Raw genomic sequence first — 23455 nt, 5'->3', positions numbered from 1 at the left:
AGGCCCCAGGCCCGGTGCTCCGGGCAGCGCGGTTGCTGCGTCCCCAGGCCTGGCACTCAGGGTGGCTGGTGCTGGGGGCGTGCCACCCGGAGTCCCTGCGGGAGGCAGGCTAGCCAGCCCCAGCCAGGGTAGAGCGCTGGGAACAGCAGGAGGGTGCCTGGCCGGGGGGTGGAGTGTGGGCAGGGCCATGGTAGGCTGTCTGGGGAGTCCCCCTGCCTACGATACCTGCCGTCCATATTTGCAAAGTTTCTGCAGTGCAGGCAAGGTTTAAAGCACCCCAAGGGCTCGCAGGGAAAGTGGCATGTGTTGTATAGGCCACGGGGTGACTTTTATTTTTATGGTGGCTAGCAAGCCTTTTGTTCATCAGGCGGCTCGTTAACATACCGCTGGCTCTGTCTGACTGCGGGATCAGGAACAAACATTCATGAAGGGTCTGCGCTGAAATCCCTGGGAAATACGTGGTACGCCGTGATCTGTTTTATCTCTGGCCACTGTCACCCTAGTCTCTGAGGCCCAGATCTTCAAAGATCAACGGGAATCGGATGCCTAAATACCCTGGAGGATCTGGGCCTAAGGGCCAGATTGTCAGAGGTATTTAGGCACCTAAAGCTGCAAATAGGCATGTAGGGGAATTTTCAAAAGCACGCAGCTGCCTAACTCTCCTTGAAGACGGTAGTTAGTTCGCTTTTGAAAATCCCATTAGTGACCTACCTGCATCTTCAGGAATGCAACTACCTTTGAGTATCTGGCCCTAGATAAAATCATAGAATATCAGGGTTGGAAGGGACCTCAGGAAGTCATCTAGTCCACCCCCCTGCTCAAAGCAGGACCAGTCCCTAATTTCTGCCCCAGATCCCTAAATGGCCCCCTCAAGGATTGAACTCACAACCCTGGGTTTAGCAGGCCAATGCTCAAACCACTGAGCTATCCCTCCCCCCCCACTGAGCTATACCTCCCCCCAAATAATCAAAGAGCTCCGGGGCAGAGGCTGGAATTGAACCAGGCACTTCTGGCCCCTAGATCAGCACCTCCCCCTTAGGCCAACCTTCTGCAGTGCAGGCAAGAAGAGGAGAATCAGGCATGTGGTATACAGAGCCCTCACCAACACTTTCCTCCTTATTGTCTGGTTCCAGAGCCCAGCTCATTCCCACCTACTGTGTCTGGGACCTCTGGTGCTGAGGAGGAAGCTCGTGATGAGGCCAAAGGGGATGGTAAGTAGCTTGTGATGGGAGATTTCCTTCCCCAGTAGCCTCTCTCCCCCCTGCCTGTATTTCACACGCCCGTCCCAGCTCCCACTGAGGTCAGTGTGAGCTTGAGGGCAGCGTCCAGGTGCTCCGGATCTTCTCAGACGGCCTGATGGCTTGTGCCACAATTGGCCAAAAATGGACCACAGGGGAGCTGGCACAATAGAGTTGGCTACGGCCAAGGACAAGACCTTGGCTGATTGAGGAGCCGTGTTTGGGGCCTCCCAACGTGAGTGCAGAGTGTCAATTAAGGGGATGAGTTCAGGGGCAGAAAACTGTGATCCCCAAAAACCAGCATGCTCTGGGGGGAGCCACCTATGCTAGCCAAGGGGAGACGTCGATGAGAGGGGTTTCAGAGTAGCAGCCGTGTTAGTCTGTATTCGCAAAAAGAAAAGGAGGACTTGTGGCACCTTAGAGACTAACCAATTTATTTGAGCATAAGCTTTCGAGAGCTACAGCTCACTTCATCGGATGCATAAAAGTGGAAAATGCAGTGAGGATGTTTTTATACACACAGACCATGAAAAAATGGGTGTTTATCACTTCAAAAGGTTTTCTCCCCCCACCCCACTCTCCTGCTGGTAATAGCTTATCTAAAGTGATCACTCTCCTTACAATGTGTATGATAATCAAGGTGGGCCATTTCCAGCACAAATCCAGGGTTTAACAAGAACGTCTGAGGAACAGTGGCGGGGGGCGTGTAGGAAAAACCAAGGGGAAATAGGTTACCTTGCATAATGACTTAGCCACTGCCAGTCTCTATTCAAGCCTAAGTTAATTGTATCCAATTTGCAAATGAATTCCAATTCAACAGTCTCTTGCTGGACTCTGGTTTTGAGTTTTTCTGTTGTAATATTGCAACTTTCATGTCTGTAATCGCGTGACCAGAGAGATTGAAGTGTTCTCCGACTGGTTTATGAATGTTATAATTCTTGACATCTGATTTGTGTCCATTTATTCTTTTACGTAGAGACTGTCCAGTTTGACCAATGTACATGGCAGAGGGGCATTGCTGGCACATGATGGCATATATCACATTGGTGGATGTGCAGGTGAACGAGCCTCTGATAGTGTGGCTGATGTGATTAGGCCCTATGATGGTGTCCCCTGAATAGATATGTGGACACAGTTGGCAACGGGCTTTGTTGCAAGGATAGGTTCCTGGGTTAGTGGTTCTGTTGTGTGGTATGTAGTTGCTGGTGAGTATTTGCTTCAGGTTGGGGGGCTGTCTGTAGGCAAGGACTGGCCTGTCTCCCAAGATTTGTGAGAGTGATGGGTCGTCCTTCAGGATAGGTTGTAGATCCTTGATGATGCGTTGGAGAGGTTTTAGTTGGGGGCTGAAGGTGACGGCTAGTGGCGTTCTGTTATTTTTTTTGTTGGGCCTGTCCTGTAGTAGGTGACTTCTGGGTACTCTTCTGGCTCTGTCAGTCTATTTCTTCACTTCAGCAGGTGTGTATTGTAGTTGTAAGAATGCTTGATAGAGATCTTGTAGGTGTTTGTCTCTGAGGGGTTGGAGCAAATGCAGTTGTATCATAGAGCTTGGCTGTAGACAATGGACCGTGTGGTGTGGTCTGGGTGAAAGCTGGAGGCATGTAGGTAGGAATAGCGGTCAGTAGGTTTCCGGTATAGGGTGGTGTTTACGTGACCATCGCTTATTAGCACCGTGGTGTCCAGGAAGTGGATCTCTTGTGTGGACTGGTCCAGGCTGAGGTTGATGGTGGGATGGAAATTGTTGAAATCATGGTGGAATTCCTCAAGGGCTTCTTTTCCATGGGTCCAGATGATGAAGATGTCATCAATATAGCACAAGTAGAGTAGGGGTATTAGGGGACGAGAGCTGAGGAAGCGTTGTTCTAAGTCAGCCATAAAAATGTTGGCATACTGTGGGGCCATGCGGGTACCCATAGCAGTGCCGCTGACTTGAAGGTATACATTGTCCCCAAATGTGAAATAGTTATGGGTGAAGACAAAGTCACAAAGTTCAGCCACCAGGTTTGCCGTGACATTATCGGGGATAGTTTTCCTGACGGCTTGTAGTCCATCTTTGTGTGGAATGTTGGTGTAGAGGGCTTCTACATCCATAGTGGCCAGGATGGTATTTTCAGGAAGATCACCGATGGATTGTAGTTTCCTTAGGAAGTCAGTGGTGTCTCGAAGAGGGGTGTGTCCTAAGCCCTGCCCCTCTCTGTGTTCTATGCTTGGTGTGGCTTGTGATCCAGGGAAACCCCTCTCTTGCAGGTCAGGTGATTTAGATGCTGCTTCAGTCGTATCTTGCAGGAATAAGTTAGGTACCTGCATTACTCCATGCAAAATGGCAGAGGAGCCGTCCTAACCCAGCCCTGTGGCTAGAGCGCTCAGCTGGGAGAGCCCCGTTCAATTCTCCAACATTAAAAAAAGTCAATCCATTCTTCTTAATGATCTCAGACAGGCAACTCCTGTTTGTCTGGGTTCGGTGAGGGAGTTCCTTAGGCACTGTCAAATAATTACTTAACAGTCCCATTAATGTAAGTATTATACTTAACGGGTTTCTGGAATTTGTAACCGGTTTAGCAAGGTCATTCCATGACAGGCTGGTGCACCGTTAAAAGAAACAGGGGCTAGGCAGAAGTAAGCAGCAGCATCGGAAAAATGTTTGTCAACCCTTCAGTTTTCTTCAGATTGCAAGGAGAGAGGCTTGTAGACGGCCTAGAGAAGAAATCGCTTTGCATGAGGATTCTGTCGATGTTTAAGCCGAGGGGGTGTTTTCTGCCAAGGGAGGAGGTGGGAAGGAACCTGCTTTACGGCTCAGGCTCTGTCTGCACTTAAAACACTGCAGCTGCTGCAGCCCTTCAGTACAGACGCTTCCCACAGCAACGGGACTCCGAGTCCAGCGCTCCTAGGCCTCGCTGCCTCCATTCGTCCCAGCTCTCACGCGCCTCTTCTTGCTCCCCCTGACGTCACGGCGAGCTGGGCATGTACAAGGATCAGGCCCAGTGCCTGTCACCAGGATGGCATTCCTGACCCTGAACTCCCTTTGTTGTCCCCTGAGAGCTTATGCTTGCTTACATCTCCATCCCGCAAGGCTATGCTTGTCAGTCAGTGACTCCTTGCGCTGGTGAGGTCATATCCTGCCTTCAGCTCCTCGGCCCTGCTGCTGCAGTACTTTCTCCGCTCTCCTGACAGCAACCTGGGTGGAATTCCCCCTCTCGGCCTCTTGGCCCACTCCCACCTCCTCCCTTGTTGCGTGGAACATTGCATCCCAATGACTCCAAGAAAGAGAGCTTGGAGTCATTGTGGCTAGTTCTCTGAAAACACCCACTCCATGTGCAGCAGCAGTCAAAAAAGCTAACGATGTTGGGAATCATTAGGAACGGGGATAGATAATAAGACTGAAAATATCCTATTGCCTATAGAAATCCATGATACGCCCACGTCTTGAATACTTGAACTCTCCTGTGCCAGGAAACCTGAAACCAGTTGGACACTGGTTAGGTTACTGGTGTGTTGAGACCACAGCCTCTATAGAAATCCACGGTACGCCCACATCTTGAATACTGCGTGCAGTGGTCGCCCCATCTCCGAAAAGATATATTGGAATTGGAAAAGGTACAGAAAAGGATGACAAAAATGATTAGGGACGTGGAACAGCTTCTGTATGAGGAGAGATTAATAAGACTGGGACTTTTCACCTTGGAAAAGAGATGACTAATGGGGGATAAGATAGAGGCGTATAAAATCATGACTGATGTGGAGAAAGTAAATAAGGAAGTGTTGTTTACTCTCTCATAACACAAGAACCAGGGGTCACCCAATGAAATTAATAGGCAGCAGGTTTAAAACAAACAAAAGGAAGGATTTCTTCACACAATGCAGAGTCAACCTGTGGAACTCCTTGCCAGAGGATGTTGTGAAGGCCAAGACTATAACAGGGTTCAAAAAAGAACTAGATAAGTTCATGGAGGACAGGTCCGTCAACTGCTATTAGCTAGCATGGGCAGGGATGGTTTCCCTAGTCTATATTTGCCAGAAGCTGGGAATGGGAGACGGGATGGATCACTTGATTACCAGAGCTCCTGTGATTCTGGGTTTTTTTTTTAAATCTCTCCACAGTTTTGGCTGCAATTGAAACTTCTAGTGAAAGCGAACAGTGTGGGGGGTTGGACTCTGTTGCCTTGCACTTTGTGTCAGCTTTACACTGATGCAAAGTGAGCAAGAAATACCAAAAGAACTGCAGGCACTAGTGTAAATGACACACACTAGGATCAGGGTCAGGCTGGACTGGGGCCCAGAACTCTTCCCTCACCCACCCATCACAGCTCAAGGAGTTTGATTCTGGGCCTCATGCCACTGCCCGTAAGGGGCAGCTTAGAAATTCTTAGGTAGCACAAAGCTGGTGTGTCTCCCTGTGTCACCTGCCTCCTCCCAATCTTTAGTCTGGGGACGTGGTGTGGTAGCAAAGAGAGTGTGGTGCATAATGCTGGCTGAGAACTGCTGCCACGACAGCCAGTGTAACTTAGAGCAGCCTCAGCGGTGCTCTACGTTTTATGCCAGGTGCTATTTCAGGCACCAGACAGCCGAAGCTTGGGGGAACAAACTCAAAGCCCAGATGGCACCGTTATTAAGCAAATTATTTTTTTCTCTTTGCTATTTAAAAATAATGAGATGCAAAAACAATATTAGTGCAGCATTAATGTTGTACGGTTCGGACACACAAGTTAAGTTTCCTATGACAACACTAACTTGATCAACTTGCAGGTGTGTAGCATATTTTTCCTCTTCCTGTTTTTCTTGTTGTTTTTTAAAATTTACCACCCAGGGTTCTTTGTGGCATGTAATGCGGCTTGTATTAAAAACGCCACAAACCCAAACTTACAGGAATGGGCCAGAACTTGACAGCTTACAGGAGTGGCCGCTGCAGGGATCAGGGCTCATTTTAGAGGGCACAATTTTCAAAAGCACCAAAGTGACTTAAGTGCACTTGGAAATTTTACCTCCGCAGGGCATTTCAGGCTGCTGTCCTGTCTGGTCCAGCCCAGGGGACAATATCTGATGCTTCCAGGGAAAGCAAGAACCCGCTGTAACATACATGGCTAGTTTTACCATGCTGTAAATGCAGGTGGGGAATTAATTACTGACCTCGGTGGCGTTCAGACTATGTCCGGAAGCATGGGATTGGGCCAGAGGGACAGCTAGCGCTGGCCACGGTGTCCAGGGTCTCTTGGAGTGGGAAGTTCCTTGGAGAATTCCACCGGGTGGGAGACTCAGCTGTGAAGGGAGGGGGCGGGCAGGAGCATCCCATAAACCCAAGATTGGAATAACTGGAGTAATGTTCCTTTTGCACAGAGCCTCAGCTCTTTGGAACCTCTGCAAACACTTTAGCCACGTGTTTAACTCCAGCCGTAGGAGTAGCCTTGGATCGCAGTGGGAGGGCTCAGGTGCGTACGTGTTTGCAGGGTGGGCGCTCAGGGCAGTCCCTGATGCCTGGGCAAAGTGGATGTGAAGAGCCACTGTCTGGATTTGGGAGCCTGCCTGCACACTGAACTTACTAGGCGCTGGGTGCATGACTGCAAGGCGCTGGGCTGGGGAAAATCAGCCCTGGGTGGTTATTTTGAGTAGAAAACCAGAGCCACTTCTGGGGTCTTTCAGCTTCTAATGCCCTTTCCCTTCTGCAGCTGGATTTCAGCGTATGATAAAATCCCTCTCAATGCCAAGTCAGTGCCATAAATCACTGGACTGGGTGCAGGAATCAGTAGGCGACGTTCTCTGGCCTGGGTTATGCCAGGGCTCAGACTAAATTATTGTTCCCAAAGCTTTTAAAAGCTGAGCCCCCTCCTCAAGGCAAAGAAACCAATCGTGCCCCTCACCCGTCAGCAATGTGTTAGCGACCCCACCCCCCATTTTCCTGTATACATCTTCAAACCCCACCCTTCCCACCATGGCTAGCCCTTCCCCATGCTTCAGGAGACGCTGGAGTAGATGATCCTAACCGTCCCCTCTAACCTTAAGACCTGAGGGACCCCATCCTGGAGCATCTTAAAAATCACAGTTCCCAGACTCTGGAACAGGGGCTGCTTTGCCGGGCTCACCTTTCTCCCTCCGTCAGGTTGGCTGATGGGGATAATGAGCCTGGAGATCTCATTCCCGCTGCTCTGAGTGGTGCCCATGTGCACACGACCCAACTCAGCTCTTACTGTATCCCAGGAACGTCTTCATCTTCTGGGATCCTCATGGCAGCAGTGGGATGATTTAACGGAGTCCCTTAGTCATGGGGCCTTTCTCTCTCTTTTGTTTCAGAGCCAGCGTCCTGGAATCGTCTCATGGTGCGTGGAGTGATGGCGGTGGTGGGGGTGCTAGTCTTACTATACCTATGTGGGTTTTGGAAAGGTAGAAGGAAAGTGTTTGCCTACTCGCGACTCATCCCTCGCAGCAGCCTGGAAGTCCGCAGGATTAACAGGAATCTGAGCTCCCCGCAGGGTGTGACAGGGACGGGGCCCAGGCCCAGGGAACCAGAAACAGGAATCGAGACCCAGCCCTGGAGAATGGTGAAGGAGACCTGCTCATGGAGGACAGACGCTTCACCCAGGAACCCAGAGAAAGGGATCCATTAGGTGGGGACACGGGTGTGTCCCAGGAAACTGGAGTAGCATTGCCAGTCCTCCAGGGTGACCGGGAGTCTGCAGGAATTAAAGATTAATTTTTAATTAAAGATTTTGTCATGTGATAAAATATTCAGGAATAGGTCCAATTAAAATTGGCAACCCTAAACTGGAGTGGGGGGAGGGACCCAGTAAATGGAGACAGACTTGGGCTGGGGAACCAGCTAGAAGAGCTGATCCCTCTTACGATGCCCCTCAATGGTGGGGACTAGACTGGGCGAAACTTTTCATCTAAACCTATTTTAGATTCAGCAGTTTGCAAATTCATATCCGGTCTGCTGAATTGTTCACGTCCAGACCCTCCCCCAGTTCTTAAAAAGTCGAAGCATTTCGTTTAGATGCTTTCCAAACAAACCATTTTGATTTTTCAGTTTGAAACCATTTTTTGTTTAAAAATGTCCTTCAGTTTTATTTTAAAAATTCAAAAAGTTACAACCCTTGAAATGTTCCTGGGTTTTTGTTTTTGTTAAAGCTTTTTGGTTCATCAAAAATTCGGAAAAATTTTAGTTTTGTTCAACCTGAAACCAGTTTTTTTCCATCTCTTTTTTGGAGTTGTCAGCGACCAAAAAATTCTGTTTGCCCAGCTGTAGGGGCGGGTGAGGATTTTAGCAGTTATATTGTGGGTCTCTGAGTCTCCTTGTTGCTCAAAGTTTTCTTACCGTAACAAATTTATTTGAGATGAGGGCAGGATGGGCAAAAGCTTCCTAAAAAAAAGTGTGTGGGGGGGCTGCTGGCACCTAAACTGTTGCCCAGCCCCTGTGCCACCCCTTCTCCTCGAGGTCCAGCCCCCTCAAACCGCCCCTTTCCGAGGCCCTCCCCCATGCTGCCTTTCTCCCTGAGCTCCCACTTCACGCCCCCCCTTGCCCCCAAAACGCTGCGCCCCCACCGCTCCCTTCTCTCCCCCCTCATCCAGTTGCTCACACTTATGGCCAGTAAAAAGTGGTGGGCCCTGGTCCCCCTGTCCCCTCACCCCTGGCTGAGAGTGGGAGAGGATGAAGAACTCCTTTCAAATATAACTCCCCCCCACCTCAAAAAAGCACAATTTCCCAGCAACAGCAAAACACGCACCTCACCAACCCGGGCCAGTCACACTGTGTTGTGTGTGACATTCCCATCCTGGGGCAGTTTCTGTCTTTGAAAATGTGAACCCTGCAGGCCTGGGTGTTTCTCTACGTAATGTGACCTCAGTGCTCCTGATGAGAGCTATTGTTTGTAAATGTTTCAGTAGCAGACGTATTTATCATTCATGTAGAGACAGACATTTATTCATAATTAGAACTGGTCAAAAATAGCGGGGGGGCAGAGGGTCATGAAAATTGAAAAAGAAACCACTCCCCTCTTCCCCCCCCCCCCCACAATATTCTTCAAACTTATTTGCAAACGTTTTTAATGATCAAATTTTTGTTTAGTTTTGGTGGGAAAAATGCCACGTTCTCTCTCAAGTGGGCAGAGAAATCCAAAACGTTTTTTTTTTAAACAGGAACTTTTTTCAAATGATCACTGTAATCCCAAGTGGCATTTTTAGTTCAAAGGTTGCATTGTGAGTGTAAAACCATTTTGAACCAGCTCTATTACTGTATAACAAGATGAGTTTATTTGTCATGCTGCATTGTTTGGGCCACGTTCCAAGTGGTATTTCAGTTTTTGCACAGCTCTTCTCTTCTTCTGTCTGCACCTCTCATATGCTGTGGCCTTAATCTTGGCCCTGGAAACATTTATGTGCATGTTTAACTTTAATGACTGCTGTGAATAATTCCATTTCAATGGGACAACTCTGAGGTCGGGTTTACGCTACGGCCCTATATCAGTGTAACTACGTCATTTATTTAATTTTCTTTCTTTTATATGTGAAAGTTCTTGAGAGGTTACAGCAGGTAAAATACATGAACAAGTTCGGACAGTCCAAGTTTGTCAGTGCAAAGTGACAGCAGAGATGTGGTATCTGCTAGTTTTCCATAAGTCTCTCAGGGGTACCCAGGATAACTTTGGGGATCTTTGTCTTGCATCTGGAATGTTCCCTGAAAGTGTCCAAACAGCTCAGAGATCCAGAACCACTCCCTGGAGCCATTCTTCTAGCTGTCTTCCCCGGAAAGCAGTTGGGCAAGTGTTCCTGTCAGCTCACTGCTAGGTTATCTGCCAACACACTAGAGTTCTCAGGTGCCAAAGTAGCCCTTTGAATCATGGTGAAATTATCCTCCCCTCCACCACCAAAATTTGAAATGGTGCCCCTGAGTGCACGGGACCCTACCGTGCTCCCCCAAGAGGAGCTGCATAAACAGGCAACTCTGCAAGTTATCTGCATGGCTCTGCAAGTGACCCCCATGCCTCTCCATTTCCTTGGCCACATGTATCCTGTCCCCATGCTGGCGGCTAATCCAGAAAAAGAAGGAAAGAGCTCACCACTGCGACCATCTGAGGGATGTGTTGGGGTGAGGTCAGCTGGTCAAAGCAGGCAATAGGGACAGAATCTGAGACTTGAAGCTCCTCGAGTGACCTCTGACCTTTCCAGACCTGCCCTTCAATCAGACACAGCGATTGTAAAGTTGAATGTGATAGTAACTAGACCCATTTTAAACCCTTCACCACACAAGACAAAGCCCGTAGGATTCATCATGAACTATTTATTTCTCCTCCCCTGGATTCCTGCAGCCGCCAGCCACCTTGGAGCTTTCCCTCGTCTCTCCCAGGCTGGGCTCACTTGATGGCAGGAGCTCAGCAGAGGGTCCAGCTTTGCTCTTTCGCTTCCATTCTTCACGGCTTTGGGGGGCTGCATTTGCAACTGAGCAGCCTGATGGAAACACGGAGTCCTCTGTCTCGGCAGGCAGGCCCAGCCGCGAAAGCCAAAGACTCCCTGAGAACAGGGGGAGGTTCGCCCGAACTCTCAGGAGCGGAGGCTTGGCCCATAGGGTAGGGTTACCATATTTGAACTTTTAAAAAAGAGGACACTCTGGGGGGGAGGGGGGGGAGGAGTGGTAGCCCTGCCCCCTATCTACTCCCTCCCACTTCCTGCCCCCTGACTGCCCCCCACAGAACTGTCAACCCATCCAACCCCCGCTGCTCCTTGTCCGCTGATTGCCCCCTCCAGGACCCTGCCCTCTATCTAAGCCTTCCTTCTCCCTGTCTCCAACTGCCCCCTCCTTAAACCCCCCCACCCTAACTGCCCCCCTAGAACTTCCCCCCCTACATGTCCCCTGACTGCCCTGCCCCCTATCCGCACCCCCGCCCCCTGACAGACCCCCGGGACTCCCACACCTATCCAACCACTCCCTGTCCCCTGACTGCCCCCCGCAGAACCCCCGACCCATCTAACCCCCCCTGCTCCCTGCCCCTGACTTCCCCCCTGAACCTCCGCCCCATCCAACCCCCACTGCTCCCTGTCCCTTGTCTCCCCCGACCCCTCTCCATATGCCCACCCCCTGACAGGCTCCCCCCAGAACCCCTGACCCATCCAACCCCTCCTGCTCCCTGTCCCCTGACTGTCCCTTGGGACCCCATGCCCCTTCTCCAGCCCCCCGTACCCTGCTGCTCAGAGCAGTGTGTCTGGGGTGCTGAGCCAGACACAGTGCCGTGCTCCCCGGCAGAGCGCGCAGCTCCCCCCCCCCCCGCCCCCAGAGTGCTGCATTGGGAGGGAAATCCCGGCCCTTTGGAGAGTTTTACAAATTCCTCCTGGAGGGCAATTGAAAACCCCAAAAGCCGGACATGTCCGGGAAAATCCGGACGCATGGTAACCCGCCCACAGGGACTCCAGGATCTGCAGCTGCTGCCACCTCTTTGGTGAATCCTCCGACTCATCACCAACGAGCTCTTCCCCATTCTGCCAGCCGGCCCCACGGTCTGACCGTGCAGGAGAACAGAAACCCTTTGGGACAGCAGGAGAGTCTCCTCAATGCCGCACCCTTTGCATGGCTTCCCGCAGTCACCGGGAAACACGACTACCCTGCCCCCAGGAGTCTCTCAAGGAGCTGCCGGCGCAGTCACTGGGCACCCACTCGTAATGGTCTCGGGCAGTGGCATTGCAGAGGGAGCTGAGCAGACCGTCCCTTCCGTGACTTCCTGAATTGCTGCCAGGACGGATTCTCCTCTGCGCTAGGGAGAGTCCCCGAGGAAAAGCAGCCGTGGTGGGGGAGGGGGCAAGACAAGCTCTCCCCCTGAATAGCAGGCAAGCAGGACTCTGGGAGCCAGGGATCGGTGTGTCTTGCTGGGAGAGCAGAGCTGGAGAGCAGAAAAGGGCACTGGAGGAATTGTAGAAAAGTCAGTGTCATGGCCGGGTCATGGGCAGCCAGACCTAGTGGTCAGAGGCAGAGTCCACACTCACGAGACAGGAGTCGAGAGTCAGCTGGGTCAGGACACTGGAAGAGCAGAAGCAAAAGACCAAATTGTGTTCAGCACCTCAAGTCAGATGAGTCACCCCGAGTCCGGATGCCAGGAAATCAAGCCTGGGGAGCGGGAGCAGGAACAGCCAACACACGGTCCAGAGGGGGCGGGGAGGAGCTCGGGTGTTCAGACAGCTTCTTGTTCCTGCTGCTGGTTTAAGGAGGTCCTGGGGGCCGATTAGCTGCTCTGGGACTCTGCCAATAGGAGCCTCAAACTGGGTCTGGACTTCGTCAGTCCTAGGTAAGCAGTTTTTCGTAGGCTTCCAGGTGACGTGCTGGAGGGTGGCTGCTCCCAGGAACCCTGCAGACCCGGGTTAATGACCCATGGGTCATGACAGTGAGTGATCTCTCCCCGCTCAAAGCTCCTGCACGAAACAGTCTCCAGGGTCCCGGACGAATCCTCTGAGAATAAATAAACACAGTCATGAGGACAAATAGGCTATGGAACAGGAGCCCCCTCTTTGTTGCAACAGCCCCAAGTGCCCAGAAGAGTGGACGGTTCTTACCTCCAGGAGATGCCTGGGATCTTCCATCTAAGCCTCAATGGGACCCCTGTTTCTTGGTCTGACAGGATGAGACCATCTGTCCCCACTGCTCCCTGCGCTGGGCTGGCTGCAGCACACATCTGGGTAAGAGGCTGGGCCAGGGAGATGTTACAGTCAGGGTCCAGGCAGCCCAGAAGGAGAACAGAGGGTCTGAAACCAGAAGACGAAGCAATCAAATCAGCGGATTGGACAGAGAAGTTTTGTACCCCACAGGGACATCAAAGAAGGTCTGTTAGGAAAGCTGAGATGTTAGTCTGGAAACTGCTAAGGCAAAGATTGTGACTTGTTAAGATTCAGTTTTAGTCACTACAAAGTGTGTTTTGTTTTCTTTGTCTGTTTGAAATTTGTCTCTTTCTCCTGCTTAGTTTCACTTACATCTCTTCTTTGTTACTGTGCTTCCCAAAGCACCTCAGCGTCGTGTGTTCGAGTGAAGTGTAAGTCTCCAGCCTACCCAACAGGCTGAGCTGTGCCCTGTCTCTCTGAAGGTAGCGAATAATTTCTGAGCGGTGCTGGGCCCAGAGTCCAAGGGCAGTTCACCAGACACCTCCTGTGAAGCCCAAAGAGACCAAAGGAGCAGGAGAGATTCAGGCCCCACTGACCCATGGGAACTTCCCACAGAAGAGGCTACACAGGGCTCCAGACACAGCCAGCAGGATCCCTCCCACAAGCTGGGCCATGTCCTTCCCCTCCCAGCCCCACAGCTTCCTCCCCACCCCAGCCTCAGGAACCCCTCCCACCTCCCTGCTCTCCCCACCCACTCTCCAATACCAGGCTGTTTCCAGAATGGAACCAGGTGCGTCCCAGAGTTCACTCACCGCTAGATGCTGGCCAGGCCTCGGGTCACCGCTTTCTCGCTGGGCTAGCAACCCCGCTGATACTCACGCTTGCAGTTTGTTGGCTGGGAACTCAGCCCCCCAACCAGGTGACTGGCCTTTACTCCACTCCTTCCTGGGTCGTGCTCCTTCCAAACAAAGTCCAAAAATGTCTTGAACAGAAACAAGGCCTTCCACCCTCGTGGGGAGTTCTGCCTCAGCCTGATTTCGGCTCGGCCTGCCCTTCTTGGGTTTCCATGGTCTTCTGTGTCCCCTTCCTTAGGGACGGTGAGAGAACCCAGTCCTACCCTGGACTCCAAATCCGGTCCAGCCCGGCTGACAGGTTTGCTGAGGGGATGGTGAAACCCCATTGCTGATCAGAAGGAGGTCAGAGTCTGTTCTCTAGGAGCTGAAGGTCCGTTTGTCCTGCTGCGGGAAGTGGAGCTGGAGAGCGGAGATGTTAGGTGAAAGAGACTGCATGATTGAGTTGGAGACTGAGGGATGGGAGCCTCCTCCCAGAAACGCTCCCAGAGAACAGGTTTGAGGAGTTCTCTGGGGAGCTTCCTGCTAGGAAAAAAACAAGGGTGGCACATTGATGGAGATGTCTCTGTCCCAGGGATGGGGGAAGCTCCCAGCCAGGCTATGCAGCAGGGATCCCATTTCTGCCCCAAGAAACCCATATGCCCAGAGAAGTCAATGGCTCTTACCTCCATGAGGGAACGGGGTCTTCCCTCTCAGCCTCTTTGAGAACTACCAGAGAACTGCTTGGTTTCCTCGGACAAGGGACCTGCCCCCACTGCTCCCTGAGGTGGTTCAGCTTCTGACTGCAGCCATCTGGGAGGCTGTCACACACCCCAGGGCCTAGAAGACACGGGGGGAGGAGGCTCCTCTTCATGTCAGACTCTGAGAGCCCATAGAGGGGCCAAAGGAAGAATAAAGGGCAGGAGATGAAGCTAGCCCTGAGCCTCTGTCCCATCCTCACCTCCTCAAATGTGGAGCTTCCTGAGCTTCAGTTGGGCAGACAGTCTGTAGCCCTGACACAAAGGTCCTTCTGCGCCATATGGGGCAGGAAGATCTCTGCCTGGGAGCACGGGGAATGGGATGGGGGTGAGATCAAGGAAAGAGGGGAGGGGTATGGGTGGGAGGGAAAGAGCTCCTGCCCCAGATGAAGGAATTTGGGGGGCCGAGGGAAGGATCAGCTCCACAGAGAGGGGAGAGAATTTCTGTGAGTGCCAGGGGCCTCCATTTCCGCTTCCACTAGCCCCACATTTACAGTGAGACAGAGCAGTACCTGCAGCAGGGAGCGGGACTTGCTGAACAGGGAGGGGAACCTTTCAGAGCATCAGACGAGCCACAGCCCTTGCAGGGCCTCGGGCATCTGGTGCAAGTGCCTGATGATGTGCAGCTGGCCCATGATCTTGGCTGTGACATCCTCGAGCTGCAGGGGAACGAGAACATGTCAGAGACGGAGACACTCCCCAGGAATCAGGGAGGATTAAGGGCACCTGGAACCAGCACCATCATTTCCACCCAGCAGCTGCTCATGTCTGAGTGGTGGATTCACCCTCCCGACCCCCAGGATGGAGGCTTGCTGTCCTCTCTAGTGACCTCCAGTGCCAACCCCCCTCCTTGTCGGTGAGCTCCTGCCACCTCCCCATCAGTGCCCTTGACAGCTGTTCCACCTCCAACCCACCTGGGGACACCGCTCAAGTTCATAGAACCCTCTCCTCCACCCCCACCTCCATCCCCACCCAGGTAGGACAGGGAGGGGGCTCTAGCAGGGTGGCGGGGGGCAGGAGGGATTCTGGCAGCAGTGAAGTGGGATGGGGAGAGGTTGAGACCTTTCCCCAAGTCACCCCAGTGACAAAAGCTAAAGCCACAGGATGGCAGCCCTGATGAACGGGGCAGGTCAGCAGTCCCTGCTGACTGAATCCTCCCAATCTCTCTAGAGCGGGACCAGCCCGACCAGCAGCAAGACCAGCTTCCCACCCCCATGTGCCTCAGCCCTTCCTGGTCAGTCGCCAGCACCAGTCAGTCCTTGGCCTCCCAGGCTGCCAGGGATGGGAGCGACTCTCGATGGTGGCTCGGGTGACATGGACACTAGGCTATGGGGAAATGGGTGCTGCTCTGTGGGGCAGGAAAGGTTCCCAGAGGGCACTTAGGGGACTCTCCTGTCCTTCCCAGGAGTGATAGCAGAGCACCACATCCTAAGAAGAGAAGTCCATGAAGTCCAGAAGTCCCCACTAGGCTCCTTGCCACCAGGCCAGCGAATGGCGATAGGATGGGAATGAGGCCCTGGCCCCCACCCCAAGCTCCTGAGATGATTGCAGCTGCTTACCGTGACCCCCATCAGTTGCTGGGCTTCCCCCAGGAGGGAGTAGACGAGCACCAGCCCAGCCTGGCTGACACGTAACAGGGGGTCGTGGATGGCCAGCACTGCTGTCTGCAGGAAGGACCTCTTCTGACCAATGGTGAAGAATTTTCCAAAGACCTAAAACCAAGAGGACACAAGGCTCGAGCAGATTGGCCAGAGCCAGCCTCCAAGTCCTGGCGGTACAATGGCGTCTAGTGCCCCAAAGGGCGGGGAAGAGAGCTGCTGTGGCTAAGGCAGTTCATTCCCCAGGAGGCTTTCAGGGTCCCAGGGCTCAGGGAAGCCCCTTTATTAAAAGGTCGCAGATGCTGAGGGACCAAAGCCTCCAGTGGCTCTTTCGGGAGGGCAATTTCTGGCAGGGGCCAGGATGGGCTGGAAATGGATCTCTAATGTGTGTGAGCAGGCCCACTCTGCTGTGCAGGGCACAGAGACGACAGGGGACCCTGTGTTGCTTCCAGCAGAGAGATCTCCTGCATCTCAGCGGCTAGAGGAGTGTGTGTGTGTTGTGGGGGGTGAGGGGGTTGGAGCTGACAGACCAAAGGTCTCTTCACCCCAGCTTAGTGATTTCTCTCATCGCTGGGAATGGCCTCTGCAGCTCCTTGGTTTCTTCAAGGGGAATCCAACCTGCAGCCTGACAAGGACAAGGAGACTCATGGCCCAGTCCCCATCCCAGACACTCCTCGGAGACTTTTCTTCCGCTGCAGCAATTCAGCGTGTGGGAGGCGGGACAAGCTCACACAGTCTCTCTCACGGGGCGTCTGTGGAGCAGCGTTCTGTCGATGCCCTTGTCGATCCAGGAGCCACTCCAAGGCCTCCTCTGTGATGTTGTGGAAATCACCCATTTCACCTTTGACTCCAGTCTGGGGGCACTGTGTTACGGTGTGTTCGAAGGTTTGGATATTCTCACCACAGTTGTGAGACGGGGGTGGGACGGGGGGTGTCTTTGATTTTCTACTTGTGCAGCAAGTAGCCGCAACTTGGGTCAGTGGCAATGTGCTTCTTTGGAACAGTGGCTGAGGTCCAGCTACTCTGCCATTCCCTGGCCGGGTCTGGAGACATGAGGGGGGCGCATGTGGTCCATATTGGCTCTGGAGCTCACTATGTCCCCTACCCAGTTCCCAGGTTGGGGCATTCTGCTTCCTGACTGGCAATGGAGGGCAAAGCCCACCTCCTTTCTCTGCTTCTACAGGGTGCAGGGAATTAAACAAGGGTCTGATCAAGCAATCGTGACTGACTGACCCAGTGCTCTCCTCTCAGACACTTGGGGATCAGCCAGGGGGACAAGGAGCAGAGAGACACCCAGAGCCATAATCCTATATTAACTCACCCACCCGGGGATCCTCCTTATGCCACGTAGCAATGCATCTGTCAAGGTTCCTCCCCCACTCTGAACTCTAGGGTACAGATGTGGGGACCTGCATGAAAACCTCCTAAGCTTACTTTCACCAGCTTAGGTTAAAACTTCCCCAAGGTACAAATTAATTTTATCCTTTGACCCTGGATCTCCACTGCCACCACCAAACTCTAACTGGGTTTACTGGGAAACGTAGTTTGGACACGTCTTTCCCCCCAAAATCCTCCCAACCCTTGCACCCCACTTCCTGGAGAAGGTTTGGTAAAAATCCTCACCAATTTGCATAGGTGTCCACAGACCCAAACCCTTGGATCTGAGAACAATGAAAAAGCATTCAATTTTCTTACAAGAAGACTTTTAATAGAAGTAAAGGAATCACCTCTGTAAAATCAGGATGGTAGATACCTTACAGGGTAATTAGATTCAAAACATAGAGAATCCCTCTAGGGAAAACCTTAAGTTACAAAAAAGACACACAGACAGGAATAGTCATTCTATTCAGCACAGTTCTTTTCTCAGCCATTTAAAGAAATCATAATCTAACACATACCTAGCTAGATTACTTACTAAAAGTTCTAAGACTCCATTCCTGTTCTATCCCCGGCAAAAGCAGCATACAGACAGACAGAGACCCTTTGTTTCTCTCTCTCCTCCCAGCTTTTGAAAGTATCTTGTCTCCTCATTCGTCATTTTGGTCAGGTGCCAGCGAGGTTACCTTTAGCTTCTTAACCCTTTACAGGTGACAGAGTAACAGCCGTGTTAGTCTGTATTTGCAAAAAGAAAAGGAGGACTTGTGGCACCTTCGAGACTAACTAATTTATTTGAGCATAAGCTTTCATGAGCTACAGCTCACTGCATCGGATGCTCTAGTCAGAAGCTTTTTTTACAGCCAGTCCTTTTACTCCTAACTCGGGTATAACTCCTAGAGCTGTCTGTTTGATGCGACTAAGGAATGCAGGATATAGCCTTGCTTTTCCAAGTGTTCCAATAAGTGAAAATCCAAAGTTCACCACTTTTCACTTTTCAGCATGAGTCCAGCCAAACACCATTGGCGATTCCTGGGTTTTCAGTAGAATTTGAGACTTTCAAATGAAGAAGAAATAGGTGGAGCAAACCAGGATCAAAGAGAGGGGGTTGCAGATATCTAGTGGAGCTGGGCTATGTGGGTCTGGCATCTAGATTAATAACAAGGTAAATGAGATAGAGATGAAGTCTCCCCTCACAAAATAAATAAATGGAAGTCCCATACTATGAAAGCAGAAATCTGCGTGTGTAACTCCGTAACAGCATTAGTACCTGACCTCATAGCATATGTTACCAATATGGCAAGGAGCCCCCTACTGCCCTGGTTCACACACCATTACGTACCAGGTTGTAAAATCAAAACGAAATGAAACCTTCTTCTCCCTGAAAATATTCTGGCAAAAACCTTTTTGCTTAGAATATGAATTGCACCCTTTTTCTTTAGCTTCAATGATCACCCAAGAGAAACACATTGGCAATTCTTTTTTAACGTTAGCCATGGCCTCATTACATTTTTCTACAACTCCAGCAGTTGTAGAAAGCATTGTTAAAGGAATAGGAATTGTTTTGTAAATTGCCGCACCATGGTGGCACTGTGTCAGTTTATCACAGTACAATACTTCTGTCAGGGTGGGAAGGCACACTTCTCTGATGCAAGGTGTAGAGAAAGAAAGAAAAAACATAGCCAGCTGTGTAGGTGTCTGTCTGCCTGTGTCATATTTGCCATCGCACAGCTGTGGTAGGTAAGAAAAGCTTTGCAAAAAATGTAATTAATTAGAAATTAAACTCTTTTTGAGAAATGTTGAAAATTTATCAATAGAGCTCGTATATGTTGCTATGTTAAACATGTCACAAAACTCAGATTAGAATTAATGAATTTCAATAGCCACATTCATCCCTAGGGCATCAATGGAGTTGCATGAAGGATGAATCTAGCCCTGTTTGATTTATAACACAATACAGAAGAATAATAAAACAATGATTCCTTTTGGATACAGTTGTAAACTATCTACTGCTGAAATACCTCAGAAGTTAAAAATTGTTTCATTTCTCAGGGGCTCAAGTAAATTGCCCAATAAATAATAATAGCTTACATAGAGCACCTTTCATCCTGAATGATCCCAATGTGTTTACCAAATTGATATACACACTATGCACAGGGATCACTTCACCCACCACTAAAAAGAAGAAACTTCTGGGGTGAATTATAACAACAGTGCACAACAGAACTAACCAACCATTTAGATCTGGAAGTGGAGAATAACTTTGCCATTTGAAACTCCATGGGGAATTACGATAGGTAGAATGTAAGTACCCTAAGCCAGGCAACTGAGGTTAAAACCTCTGCTTTTGCAGCAAGTTGCAATCTGATTCTTTTCCTGGTGCTACAATGGAAGCAAACCTTTCATTTTCAATCTATCTAGGTTGTGTTTAAAGCTTTCAACCGTGTACTGCAGCAGGAAAACACAGAAAGTCCTGATCTCTGAGTATAGAAGAATGAAACTGTTCATTCAGAAATGGCTTGGTAGGGTTGATAAAATCAGCTGCTGTTTCTGCACCACTGGCTGGAATTAACACTGACATCACCATTACCACAAGTAAGTCGAATGTCTCCATTTGATTTTTAACATGATGGTGTTTGAGAGTTTGTTTTAGATTAAGCTAGAGTTCTAAAATTTGGAGGTAAGGTGTAGTGCTTTTTCATGATAATAGTAACAATACTTATAATTTATAAAGGAATTTACATACAGTACCCCGCAATTATTATCCCATTTTAACTATTATTATTAATCCCATTTTAAACTGACCCAGAAAGATTAAGTAACTTGCCCAAAATCACATAGTCACTCAGTGGCCGTCTCTCTTCTTCAATGCTTAGCCGAACAGTTGGCTGCAGCGATCGTTTGCCATTTGTTCCGTTCCTGCGCGGCTCCAAGGGCTTGACGGCCCAAGAGTCCAACATCGGAACAGACTTGATGAACCCATGTAATAGGGTTTGGACTCAGTGGCAGTGCTCAGAAGAAAACCACAGTCACTCTGGCTCCAAAGCCAATTCTCATAAACTGCCTCCAATGTAGGATGCTTAAAAGGTCACTGACAGGTTGGTAGGCTTTAAACTGAACCTATATTGATAGTTTGCCCCTTTTATAAAATCTTCCCATAAGGACTGAAGGATTTTTTTTTAAACTGTTTCGAATTGCTCTCTGTATAACAGGGATATAACTGTACAGATCTACTACAGATTAGGAGGTGTATTTTAAACATACAGTCTGTCCTGGGATCTCAGATTGTTTGTTTCTTTTTTAAAATCAAGCAATTACTTGAATTGAACACCAAAGTCTCATTGTTCTTGCAGAAAGAAACATCTTCCTGTTAACTCTTGTAGTAGGCGTGCTTGGTGTGGGAAGTGGCAGGTCAGGACTGACATGCATTGGTAGTCAGGTGGAGGACTAGAATAGTATATGGAAGTGCTATCTAAGGAGCCTTTTAGAGCTGTGTAGGTGTGAATATTGTAAAGCATCTGTCTACTTTGTGCCTGGGTTGAGCTATTTCTACTGTACCTTCATTTACATGAACAGAAAACATTATTTACGAATATACATTTTCACCCAAAAATGTTTACAAAAAAAAAAAAATCAAAGATTAACAACTTTTTTTTGCAGGATGAGTCTATTCTGTTAATTTAACATTTTGGAACATGGAGGGGCAGGGGGGAAGGAAATTCTCTAATGGCTGAGATGTAGACGTATAAAGAGCGTCCATCCAGTGTATACAAAATAATCATATGTCATGCGTGTGCAATACAACTTCTCATGCAGCTTACCCAGAATTGTTATGATATCACTACACAACATATTTACAGAATGATGTGATGTGATTATCTAACAATTCTTAACTGTATAAATCTATGTTATCACTACATTATTAGATAGGGTTTCTGTATTTATAGATCCAATGATTAAAAGTTACTTAACATCAAAACACAACAAAAAAAAAATAAAACAAATTCCACATTAAGAGAAAGTTAAACAGTATTTGAAATTAGTAATTTGAAGTAGTAGGAAGATGTGGCAAAAATAAATTCTTTTTAGGAGGGTCTAGGGGAATAGATTGAGAAATATTTTAAATATCTGCCATCTAGTGCAATCTGGCTCACTTCACAGGAAAAATAAATAAAATAAATAAATAACATTGTTCTTTGGAAGGATTTTTATGAACCAGAGATAAAAGTAATCATTGATGGAGAAGTGTTCTAATCTGGAGCTGGAGTAAGGTGAAGCAAGGTTCAGGGTTTATTAAGGAGATAAACTGCTTAACACCTTACATAAAAACTGCATCCATACTAGAAAAATTCTGCCTGGTACAGAACACATCAGGTGTCCGCATAACCCAAACACCATAGAAAATACCTGAGTCAGATCAGGATGGAATTTCCAGGAACTAGACCAATGACATGCCATCTCAATCAGTGCTTCATTTGTAATGAAAGAGGTGCCATGGCTCAAGCAATTATGTACTGGAACTCAAGCAATTTTTTTACATTTATAACTGATGCAGCCAGCCCAGAGGTGCCAAGGCTATGAACTGCCAAGCCTAGACGTGCCAGAGCTCAGCCTGACAAGCCCTGACACAAGTGAAGCACTGATCTCAATGTAAGCTTACTTTGCTTAGCTTGGTTACTTGCCACTTCTTTTGTATTTGTTGGTTGGTCTCCCAACCCTAGCATTCTTTTAATGTAATTTTGTATTGAGAATTTAGAATGCAAGGAGAGCTAAATGTAAACCCTAGAACAGAGACACTGACTCCATTTTAGGACAGCAGCCCCCCACTAAGCAACTGAGCAGCACTGATAAAAAAAGAAATGGACGTCTGATTTGTTTCTCATACTTTGAGTGTACATTTTCTTTCATTCAGGAGCAGAGATGAGATACAATACAGCTGGACAGTGTGTGTGTGCGCGGGGGTGGGGTGGGGTGGGGGGTTAACATTTTCCAGGATAACAGCCAAAAATCAGAATTGTGTAACTTTTATATTGCAGCTGTTGCCTCATATTCGTGCATAACTGCCATTTAACTTCTTGGTGTTTTATATAATATATGAAAAAGGAAAGGTAGAAGCCATATTTTTTTCTGCCAGTAATCTCCAGATTGAAAAAAGACAGTAGCCATATGAGGGATAGCACCCACTTAAGAATGGGAGCCAGGCCCCATGTAACCTTTTTTGTAAAACCTGAGGTGTCAGAGGAAGCCATGCAAAAGTTAGTAAACTGCAGATTGAGGTAAAGAAGAATATATAATAAGATATTAAGCAAATGATAATGCAAACTACAGACAAACAAGTAGCAGAAGAGAACCACGTTCCCTGGGTGAGAAGTTATTTAAATTATAATTATTAATCTAGCACTACCAGTACCCACACAGCTTTACAGGAAATGCCATATAGCTCCATGACCCTCATTCCTTGACCTCTCTGGTGAAGTTGCCAACAAGGTTGCCAGTCGAAAGTCCTGATCCTGCAACTGACTCTGCATGAGTGGATCCCTGAACCAGTGCACAGCCCCACTGACTTCAAATACATGTTTTGGGCAACTACAACACACAGGACAACCACTTGAATGTGATAAGATGGAGAGATAGCATTAGGACATGCCATCAGGAAGGAGATCAACATAGAAAGGCTTCAGGAAAGAATTAGAGAGGTTTAAGGAGGAGAAGAAAGGAACGGGCATTCTGCATGTTGGAAATTATTCCAAACATAGAGTGGTAGGCATGAAAAAGGACATGGAAGACAGACAGTTCTTCAACATCAGAGAATTTCCATGTCTTCCTCACCTCCACAACGCCTACAAATAAATCCCTAGGCTGATACACTATACCAGTCAGAAAATGATAAGTTGGTCACTGTGCTCCTCAGTTCTTTTGCAAAATCTGCCAGACTATTTAGTTTCAAGTGTCGACCTTGGAAAACAGCTGAGGCTGAATTTAACTGGCTCAGACTGCTACTTTAAATGATCAAGGTTCTTTGGATTCTGTAGTCAGTTTGTTACTGTCTAACATAGGTGTGCTCAGAGTCTCACACAGATCTCATCTCAAGGGTT

At 49.0% G+C, this 23455-nt stretch overlaps 1 protein-coding gene across 8 annotated transcripts in view; it reads left to right on the top strand.

Moving 5' to 3' along the window:
• The window catches only part of LOC119567769, an 81594-nt gene that overhangs the window by 8165 nt on the left and 49974 nt on the right, over positions 1-23455 (top strand). For 3 of the 8 annotated variants that reach the window (XM_043528262.1, XM_043528263.1, XM_037915048.2), the window contains exons 3-4: positions 1134-1211; positions 7518-7929. In XM_043528262.1, coding sequence (XP_043384197.1) covers positions 1134-1211; positions 7518-7831 — 392 coding nt within the window. In that variant the 3' untranslated portion in view covers positions 7832-7929. Of the gene's footprint in view, positions 1-367; positions 462-1133; positions 1212-6566; positions 6659-7517; positions 7930-13892; positions 14002-23455 lie in introns of those variants that run through there. The other 5 variants (XR_005227770.2, XM_037915050.1, XM_037915052.1 and 2 more) reach the window with 5 other exon arrangements.

Source organism: Chelonia mydas, chromosome 14 (genome assembly GCF_015237465.2).
Source record: "Chelonia mydas isolate rCheMyd1 chromosome 14, rCheMyd1.pri.v2, whole genome shotgun sequence".
In the NCBI taxonomy this organism is placed as follows: domain Eukaryota; kingdom Metazoa; phylum Chordata; order Testudines; family Cheloniidae; genus Chelonia; species Chelonia mydas.
Note: the sequence above shows the minus strand (reverse complement) of the source record. Positions and strands in the feature narration are given on the sequence as shown.